Genomic DNA, 10,201 nt, shown 5'->3' with positions numbered 1-10,201 from the left:
GGAATAAATAAGGATGCAGAAAAAGAAATTAGGGTGGATTGGAGGAGGTTGGAGAAAATGTTTTTCTTTTAAAAAAATAAAAAATAAAAAAAAAAGGGTGGTGGGGGGTGTGTTTACATTTAATGCAAGCATTATTACGTGGATCTTCCCCATAGGTAAAACGATAGAATTTAAATTTTGAGAGATTGTTTTCCAAATTTGAAGATTTCGATTGTGCAGGAAATATCCAAACCAAAACATATTAGCTGTATAAGTAAATATTTTTTCTTTTTTTATATTGAAAATGGTTTTATTCCCTTTCTAGGATGAGTAAATCAAGTAATAATAAACACAACACGGAAAAGAAAAATAAATAAATAAATAGCCAGCTGGACCGCCGGCCTCGCACACGTCACCTAATTGAGTATATGTAGACTTGTCATCAAAATAAAAATCCCTGCAAACACATGATGAATCAAAGATGACCAGGCGCATTCGGTGACTAAACTAATATTAATTTATTCTTATTAGGAAAAAAAAAAAAGATTTAAGTAATAACCCTACACGTCTGTTGGTCAACTAATCATAAGTAGATATTATTTAAACAATAAAATCTAGACATACTCCCGAATGTTCGCCTTACAGGCTTACACCCCCTCACATCGCATCCCGCCTATCAAGGATTTAATATTTTATGAAATTAAAATAATCATTAGAAAATTGATAAGTTGATTCGTGGTCTGACTAACCATTATCAAGATGGGTTCAATCCGTTTCAGTTCAGAGTCTTCAGACCACTTGGCACAAACTGAATGCTTAATTAGTCTAGAAACTGACAGAAGGAGTAGCGGATTTTCTTGATATTTTTTCCTTATATTCGAGAAGAACCGAATGGAATCAAAAATAGAAAATTGGAGGGAAAAAGAAAAGGAAAGGAAAAAAACATGGCACTCGGAGTGTGATGATGTAATATATATATATTTTTTTTTTATAAAGGAAATTATGGCTTGATTTTACAATTATTTTTCTATTTATCTTTTAAATTATTCTTTTTTTAATAATAATTTTTTAAAGAGAAATCCATGATTTTATGGGCAAATGACTGGGTGCATGTAGTGTGAAGTAGATGGGCCCACAGTTTGCAGAGAAGCTTTTAAAATGAGTGGGCCCACACGTGCCAGCTATTTCCCTCTTCTCCAAAATACGCCCTTTCTCTTACACAAATTCCCCACAACTTTTTCTCCCTCTCCGCCGCTTACTCTCTTAGAACACCCGCTTCCGTTTTCCATCTCTTTCCTTCTCCAATTCTCCCGTCAATCAAACGCAATGCCCCCCTAAACCCTAGAAATCTCTCTCCCCCTGTTTCTTTTATCACTACTCGCTCACCGCCGTATCCGATATTTCAGTTTTCTTGGTCTGATTTTCTGGAGGAAGATGCGGGGCCAGCTTTGTGTGGTTCTTGTTTGTCTCCTCGCCCTCACCCTTAACGTGCAGTCTCAGTCCAGTTCCGGGGATGCCGATGTAATGCAGGTTTTGAAGAAGAATCTCAACCAGCCTTCCGATTTGGGGTGGTCCGACTCCGACCCCTGTAAATGGGACGGTGTGAGCTGCGATGGCGATAGACGGGTCACACGGATTCAGATCGGAGGAAAGAATCTCAAGGGTAGTCTCCCCTCGAATCTGACCGACCTCACTGCCTTGGAGATATTGGAGGTGCAGTACAACCAACTGAGTGGGCCACTGCCGAGTCTGTCTAGGTTGAGTCTTCTGCAGAGACTCCTACTCAGCAACAACAATTTCACTTCCGTACCCTCTGGTTTCTTCGATGGAATGACATCTCTTCAAACCGTGGCTCTAGACAACAACCCCTTTTCTCCATGGGTATTTCCGGTGAGTCTTCAGGCGGCTGGTTCACTAAAATCCTTCTCTGCTAATTCTGCTGGTATTTCTGGAAAATTTCCTGAAATTTTCGAAGCGTTCCCTAGTTTGACGGATTTGCATTTGGCTTTTAATTCTCTGGAAGGTGGATTGCCTTCCAGCTTCTCTGGTTCTTCAATTCAGACTTTGTGGTTGAATGGGCAAGAGAGTGCCTCCAAACTTAATGGTACAATTGAAGTGCTACAGAACATGACATCCTTGACACAGGTTTGGTTGAATATGAATAGTTTTACAGGTCCTTTGCCCGATTTTTCCAGCTTAACGAATCTGCAAGATTTGAATTTGAGGGATAATGGATTCACGGGTCCTGTTCCATCTACCTTACTGAACCTTAAGTCTCTTAAAACGGTGAATTTGACCAATAACTTGCTTCAGGGACCCATGCCGGAATTCGCAAGTTCTGTTGCAGCGGATATGGTGGGGGTGAACATGTTTTGTTTGCCTGAACCTGGTCCCTGTAGTCAAACCGTTAATACATTACTTGAGGTTGCAAAATCCATGGGATACCCGAGTAGTCTTGCCAAGAATTGGAAAGGGAATGACCCTTGTGACCAGTGGTTTGGACTCACTTGTGATGATGGAGGCATTGCAGTTGTTAATTTGCAGAAAATGGGTCTTTCGGGTACCATTTCTTCAAACTTCTCCACTCTTGGTTCATTGCAAAAATTGATTCTTGCTGATAATAATCTCACGGGTACCATACCAGCGGAGCTTACGAATCTGCAGAACCTTAGGGAGCTTGATGTCTCAAACAATCAACTTTATGGCCAAATACCAAATTTTAGGAGTAATGTCATTGTAAAAACTGAGGGTAATCCTGATATTGGAAAAGAGGGTGGTGATGACCCAAATCCAGGAACTCCATCTGGGGGTCCTCCAGACTCACCAACCTCACCTGATGCAGATTCTCCTGGAAATGGCGGCAAGAAATCTAACACTGTAGTGATTGTGGGTAGTGTTGTTGGTTCTGTTGGAGCAGTTTTCTTGATTGGATTGGTAGGTTTCTGTTTCTATAGAACAAGACAAAAGCACTTTGGGAGAGTGCAGAGTCCAAACACAATGGTGATTCATCCTCGTCATTCAGGGTCAGATAATGATGCTGTTAAAATCACAATTGCTAATTCAAGTGTTAATGGTGGAGGGAGTGAAACTTACAGTCACGCAAGTAGTGGGCCTAGTGACATCCAAATGATTGAGGCTGGAAGCATGGTAATTTCAATTCAAGTTTTAAGGAATGTGACTAACAATTTTAGTGAAGAAAATGTATTGGGAAGAGGAGGCTTTGGAACTGTATACAAGGGGGAATTGCATGATGGGACAAAGATTGCAGTGAAGAGGATGGAATCCGGAGTGGTGAGTGAGAAGGGTTTAACAGAGTTTAAATCTGAGATTGCTGTTCTTACCAAGGTTAGACACCGGCATTTGGTTGCACTTCTAGGATATTGCTTGGATGGAAATGAAAGGCTCCTTGTTTATGAATACATGCCTCAGGGGACTCTTAGTAGGCACCTATTTAATTGGAAGGAGGAAGGGATGAAACCCCTTGAGTGGATGAAAAGGTTGAGCATTGCCTTGGATGTTGCCAGAGGTGTTGAATACCTACATGGCTTAGCCCATCAGAGTTTCATCCATAGGGATCTTAAACCCTCCAATATTCTCCTTGGGGATGATATGCGGGCTAAAGTTGCAGATTTTGGATTGGTTCGTCTTGCCCCAGAAGGGAAAGCCTCAATTGAAACAAGACTAGCAGGAACTTTTGGGTATCTCGCACCAGAATATGCAGGTAATTTTTGGATGACTTTTCTCATTTTTAGATTGGGATTCTCAACATCATTCTGTCATTTTTGTATGCTTAGATAGAAAAAAATTGTGTTTGTTGTGCTTATTGAAATCAATACACAAGCGGAGAGGTCTGATTTGATGTTAAGTTTGCAATGTAAACAACATGCAAACATAAAAACAACATTTGAAGACATCATTAAACTGGGATAGAAAACAAGAAAAAGTACCAAGGATGAGAATCTACATATTAAAAAATGAGGCTCTTTAGAACCCATTTAGTTAGCAGACTCTGCATTTAGGTTTCCAAAATTATGAAAGTACCAGAAGCAATTTGTTTCATCATTTACAATTTAGTGGTATTCCCTTGCTACAACTATTTTCCATTATGACATTTAAAACCAGTGTTACAGAGTTGGGAACCTCTATCTGCCCACTGGGTCCTGATTGGATAACCAAGAACACAGTTCCATAACCAGTTCATTAGTGCCAACCATGAAGTAGCTCCTTGAACCATCTGGTTGATAGATCATGTGTGTTGAGCTAACAGATGGGACTTTAATATGCACTTTGAACTAAAAAGGGTAAACCTAATGAGAAGAATGTGTTTGAAAGCGTTTCTACTTGAAATATTTTTTGTGGAAGTGTTTTTTTTTTTTAAGTGTTTTTGGGAGAATCGCTTATCAAGTGTTCTCTCACAAAACACTATAAGTGATTTTTCAAATTTTTAAAAATGTTTCGTAAATTTTGCCAAACACTATCAAACAGGCTGAAAGCCTCCTGTATTCAACTTCAAGTGCGTTTGGTAGTGATTCTGAGAACTATTTTTAGTCTTTTTAATACTTGAAATGCTAAAAACACTTCCCATAATCACTGTCAAACACACTCTTGCATCTCACTGTTGCTTTGACAACATGGGCTCTAAGTAATAATATCCTTATTTTTTGACAAATAATTACTGAATGCAGCAGAATGAAACCAAATATATTGGGATGTCTTTCTTTGGTTCTACATTGCATTTTGATTGTGTATATTATTCTGGGATGGCTTTCTTTGGTTCTACATTGCATTTTGATTGTGTATATTACTATGTTCTCATTAACTTTTGAAAGATTTTTACATTGGAGCTGTAGGACAGTTTTTGAGGTTGCAAGAAAAGTTTGTCATTATTTAATGTACTTTACTGATGGATTCATTCTTAGTATGGGTGTGAATTACACCCATTAATCAATACTTTGTGATCTATTTTTAAGAGCTGTAGGCAACAATATGGAAGTTCTCTTTTCTCGTAATTTCCCTTCCTGTTGGGTGTCCAAATGCTGGTGTGAATGTTTGATAATGATGAACCAATTTGAATGTAGATACCTCAGCAAGTTCAAGCTATGAATTGGTATTGGAATGCTGTCTTTCTTGTAAATTAGTCAAAACCTCTTCTTGGCACTGACTGAAATTTTGCATTTGACTGGACAGTAACGGGACGAGTAACTACCAAGGTTGATGTGTTCAGCTTTGGGGTGATTCTGATGGAGATTATCTCAGGAAGAAGAGCACTTGATGAAACTCAGCCCGAGGAGAGCATGCATCTTGTCACTTGGTTTCGGAGGATGCAAATTAACAAGGAGTCATTCCAGAAGTCCATCGACCAGACAATTGATCTTGATGAAGAAACCCTTGCCAGTATCAGCACTGTTGCCGAGCTGGCTGGCCACTGCTGTGCTAGGGAGCCTTATCAAAGACCAGACATGAGCCATGCTGTCAATGTGCTTTCATCTCTTGTTGAGCTCTGGAAACCCGCTGATCTAGATTCCGAAGACATGTATGGAATTGACCTTGATATGACCTTACCGCAGGCGCTCAAGAAGTGGCAGGCATTCGAAGGAAGTAGCCAATTGGATTCTTCATCATCTTATATTGCCAGTGCTGATAATACCCAGACCAGCATTCCCACTCGACCATATGGGTTTGCAGAATCATTTACATCTGCAGATGGGCGGTAGGCATGGTTGAGGAAAGAATATTGGAAGCAGAGTTCTAGCTCATGGTTAGAAAGACTAGCGGAAGTGGAGTTGTTGTCCATGGTTATGAGATGCTGGGTTTGTTCATTCCTCCTCCATCCTTTCTCTTCTTCGTTTGTTCTTGTAAGGTTTGTTCTCTTTCTTTTATCTTTGCTGGAGATGTCTTCTCTTTGTAGTCTCCTCTGTGTTTTTTAGAAGTTTGGAAAACAGATATAAAAGGGATTTGATATTTACTTCCTAGTTATATTGACTGAGGAAATGAAACCAATGCAATAACATTGGTTTTCCTTTTTTTTCTTTCTTTTTTTCTTTTTTTTAATTTTATTGTTGCCTGTAGAGTTGATAATTGTTGATAATGACCATGGTCCATGTGTTGGGTGCCTTGGGACAATTCGTTGGGAGTACGGCAACCATAACCATTGAATCAAAATGACAAAAATGGATTTTGTAGCGAGTTGGTGGGCATGAGTGATGTCCCAATCTGGATTTGATATAGCAGAGATGCCACGACCACCACCGCCCTTTTCACAAGTAAACCCAAGGGAAATGGTGACGTTTTGAGAGATTAGGACATCCAACCCCATCTTTACAGCTCATAACCAACCCACCCATGTCTGTTTCATATGCCAAATTTTCTGTTCACTCAACCCAATCCACAAATAGACGATAAAGGGAGAGAACTCACATTCAGATGCCTACCCACTTCCCACTCGAATATTCTCCACCCCCAGCAATCACTCCTAGGTGCCCACCACTTTCTGCATGATTCATGGTCATCATGTCTACTTGTGAATTATTTGCTCCTTCTCCGGATTATCCGGTTAATTTTATTTTTTTTCAATTCATACTCAATTGAAGCTATTCTTAAATGAGATTTTGGGTGATTAGGCGTGGGTTCCACGTCTGGTAATGATCTTTATTGGACCATGTGACGGGTCAAAGTTAAGCGGTTTGGTCTCGTAGAAGACGCATCATGGTGGTCATGACAATTTGCACACATCATGGGTGCACGGCACATTGGCACTCACCCTGCCCTTCACGGCGAGGTTGCTACTAGTGTAGGAAAAACAAATTATCCAAATTATTTAACATATTACCAAATGATGGTACAAATGAATGGAATCAAGATATAAATCAGTAAACAAATAAAAGTAGAATACAAACAACGTGAATTAATTATTTTGAGTGGCACCATGACAACATTGATGTGTGGATGATGAAGATGTTGGAGGCTAAAAATTGGAAAGCCGCCCACTTCGTGTGATATAATAGTGGTTTGAAAAACATCATATTGGGTGGTGGCTTAAAATCAGGAGTTGGTAATAAAATGATGAAAGTGGATGAGGATGAGGTAAGAAATTAACTTTTTTTCCAACTAACAAAGTCTAGTCACTAGTCATGACTCATGCCAACCGATATACAGGACCCAATCAATCATGGAAAATGCACTCAACCCCTTTTATGAGAAATATTATGAATCTTTTACTTTTTTTTGTTGTGTAAAAACGTGAATTTGCTTTCCAATTGAGTATCTCACAGTGTGCCCATTTTGATGTTGACAAATAAAAAAAACATTTTATTATTTTTCAAAATAAAGCCAATTGTTTTTAAAAACAATTTTTAAGTAACAAAAAGCATAAAAATATTTTTTTTATTTTTACTCAAATAAAAAATAAAAAAACTATTGAAAAATAAATTAAAGGATTTGGATGGGACAGCCCATGTTTCAGGGATACAAATTTGTGTTGAAGGACCAGAAAGGCAGTTCCACTTTTCAGCATGTCAACACCCGACACCCTTGGCATTGGGACACCACGTGCTTTTAGGTAAAGCATGCTCAATCCATTCATGATGAGTGCAACCCACGCCCCGCCCCCCGGGACATTCCTCTCCTCCCCTCCAGGGCAACCATATTCATAGGTTCTTTTATGTGTTGAAAAATATTAATGAAAAAAGAAAGCGAAATTTAGATTATTAAATAAAGATACAATTATATAAATAAATAAAATCAAGATACAAAAAATAAAATCGACATAAAATAAAATAATCAAATCATATAATAAGTAAGACATAAGTTTACGTATAATCATACCATCAAAAAAGTATACTTTCATACTGTATTAGAAATTTAGGACCTTATATATCTTTTTTGGAAAAAATAAATAAATATATAAATTGAAATTTTAACTCTCCATCTCTTAGTTCCTTCAAATGTCGGGCTAAAATAGAAAATAGAAAGGAGATACGTGTCAAGCAAATGTAGATGTTAGAAGCCAAAAAAGGGTTACCTTGAGCAATTTTAATAATCGGGTTTATTGATATTTCTGGCGTATGCCCAAGTGGGCATCACGCAAGAAATTTCGAAGTCCCAAGGAATGAAACTTGAGTTTTGTGTGAATGTGTGAATTGGCACTTGAGAGCAACATCTGCCACAAGGTCCTGTTTGAGTTCCGAACGGGTTGGAGTTGGACCCTAATATTCCTTAGTTTATTCTTCGTCTAAAGTCAATTTTGGGCCTGGAAGGCCCCTTCAAAATTCCATCAATGGGCTTAGGCTCTACCGGCCCACTCGTAACCACGCGGCGATCCCTTTGACTATTTTTTTTTTTTACTTTTAATACGTCATTTCAGAATTTCTTTAAAGTTTTTCAATTTGGTTAGAAATTATTTTCCAAAAATCAAAACCATATTCTATTTTCATTCCTCAGTCTGTCATGATTCATGACATAATTTGAGGTTGTTCAAGGCTTTACTCAAAGTGGAAAAGTTTGAAAGAAACAAAAAAAAATAAAAAAATCAATTACAATTTAATAACTTCTTTATTATTGTTTAATTTTATTGCCGTATATATTAAGACAAACCAAATAAAGATTTTGAATACTTTTAAATTTTTTTAATAAGAGTTTTAATGTTTGTTTAATTATTTTACTCAATAAAACTTATGATAAAAATGTTTAGTATATGAGCTAAAATATATTTTTTTTTTTATAAAAACTCAATTTTTATTTTTAATTTTAATAAAAAATTTATAATATTAATATTACTCGCTAAATTTTTTAATTTTATTTGAAATTTAATTTTCAATTAAACCCAAAAACAAAAACCATCGCAAACAAGCTATTAAAAGCCATGGAAGTGATTAAAATTTTAAATATTAAATTAAAAAATATTAAAGACTAAGTATCAATCTAAGTAATTGTTCTCTTTAAAAAATAAGAAAAATTAAGAAAACACAAAACACAAAACACTTTAGAGAATATTTTTAAGACTATTTTTAAATATAAAATTAGTTTTAAAACAAATTTATAAATATTTAAAACCGATTGAAAATATATCAATTTTCAAATATATTTTTATTATATAAAATATTAAAAAATTATTTTTTAAAACTACTTTACTAGGCACAAAATTTGACTCAAAAGTCGAGACTCTAGAATTTGTTATCATTGTTAGCTAGTGGAAATATGAAAGCGCCAAAGCGGAAATTGCCTCAACTCCTCCCCTACGTGCAGACCTGGAACGGCGCAAAACCTAGGAAGAAGTAGAACTGGAGGACAACCCCTGTTTAATGCATCAAATTGACCCGCACCAAAACCCCCTTTACTTTCAACGCGGTATTCAATTAGGGTTGGACTGTGCGTGTGGTCATGGTTCAAATTTTCATGTTGTAAATCTGTGAAGGACAAATTGTTTACCTACTATTCAGTATTCACTAGGCAATTAGGTACGGCCAAAGTCAAGCCACAGCCCTGAATTCCGGATTTAACAAATTTCAGCTGCCCTATCAAAACTCGAGGGAAAACCCTACCACACCACAAGCAATGTTAGGGTCCCTGATTTATGACAGACTCCCACCCACTTCCCATTTTGTGAGAGATCAAGGGGATCGAGTGTTATGCCCTTAGGGATGGGGCCATCCTGATTTTAAATGGGTTAGGCCACCTATCTTAGACCATCACCATCATACCCAAGACAAGTACAAAGAAATCATATCTTTGCTAGTTGTCAATTCCTACCTGTGTTATTATCAATGTTTTAAAAACCGGACCGGACCGGCCGGTCCGACCGGTCCGACCGTCGACCGGTCACCATTCCGGTCCGGTCCGGCCATTTGGCCCGCAAAGAGGTTGAGCCGGAATCGAACCGGACGAACCGACGATCAGACCGCCGAACCGGACGAACCGGCCGGTTCCCTTCGAACCGTCCGGCTCAAATTTTTTTTTTCCTCCCAGCATTCGCGCAGCTGCTCCCATTGTCGCCGGTCACTGGAGTGTCGTCCCGCTGGCAGCAGCCCCCACGCGTTGGAAAGCCCTCCCCCAAAATGCTGCAAAGCCCCGTCGCCGGCCACTCAACCCCCCATCCCCCGCGGCTGTTCCCATTGTTGCCGGCAGTGTTTGAAATATCAAAAAATTTTGGCGATATTTCTCAAAAATCCTGGGTTAGGGTTCGTGAAATTTAAATCCATTCGCACAAAAGCAAAGAGACCCCAAG

General features: G+C 38.2%; 1 protein-coding gene across 1 annotated transcript; it reads left to right on the top strand.

The window, feature by feature from the left end:
- Nucleotides 1–1,167: 1,167 nt before the first annotated feature.
- On the top strand, nt 1,168–6,008 carry LOC100249092 (receptor protein kinase TMK1). The gene is made up of 2 exons (XM_002281516.5): nt 1,168–3,700; nt 5,167–6,008. Exons 1-2 carry the CDS (start codon nt 1,414–1,416, stop codon nt 5,691–5,693), a joined length of 2,814 nt encoding a protein of 937 aa, XP_002281552.2. The 5' UTR covers nt 1,168–1,413; the 3' UTR covers nt 5,694–6,008.
- The last annotated feature ends 4,193 nt before the right edge of the window (nt 6,009–10,201 follow it).

This window comes from Vitis vinifera, chromosome 1 (genome assembly GCF_030704535.1).
Source record: "Vitis vinifera cultivar Pinot Noir 40024 chromosome 1, ASM3070453v1".
NCBI classification, from domain to species: Eukaryota; Viridiplantae; Streptophyta; class Magnoliopsida; order Vitales; family Vitaceae; genus Vitis; species Vitis vinifera.
Note: the sequence above shows the minus strand (reverse complement) of the source record. Positions and strands in the feature narration are given on the sequence as shown.

Bases quoted from the DNA above. Each gene is read 5' to 3' on its own strand.
- LOC100249092 (XM_002281516.5), top strand. From the start codon at position 1,414: ATGCGGGGCCAGCTTTGTGTGGTTCTTGTTTGTCTCCTCGCCCTCACC. The intron at 3,701-5,166 runs GTAATTTTTGGA...TTGACTGGACAG, and splicing joins TCTCGCACCAGAATATGCAG to TAACGGGACGAGTAACTACC.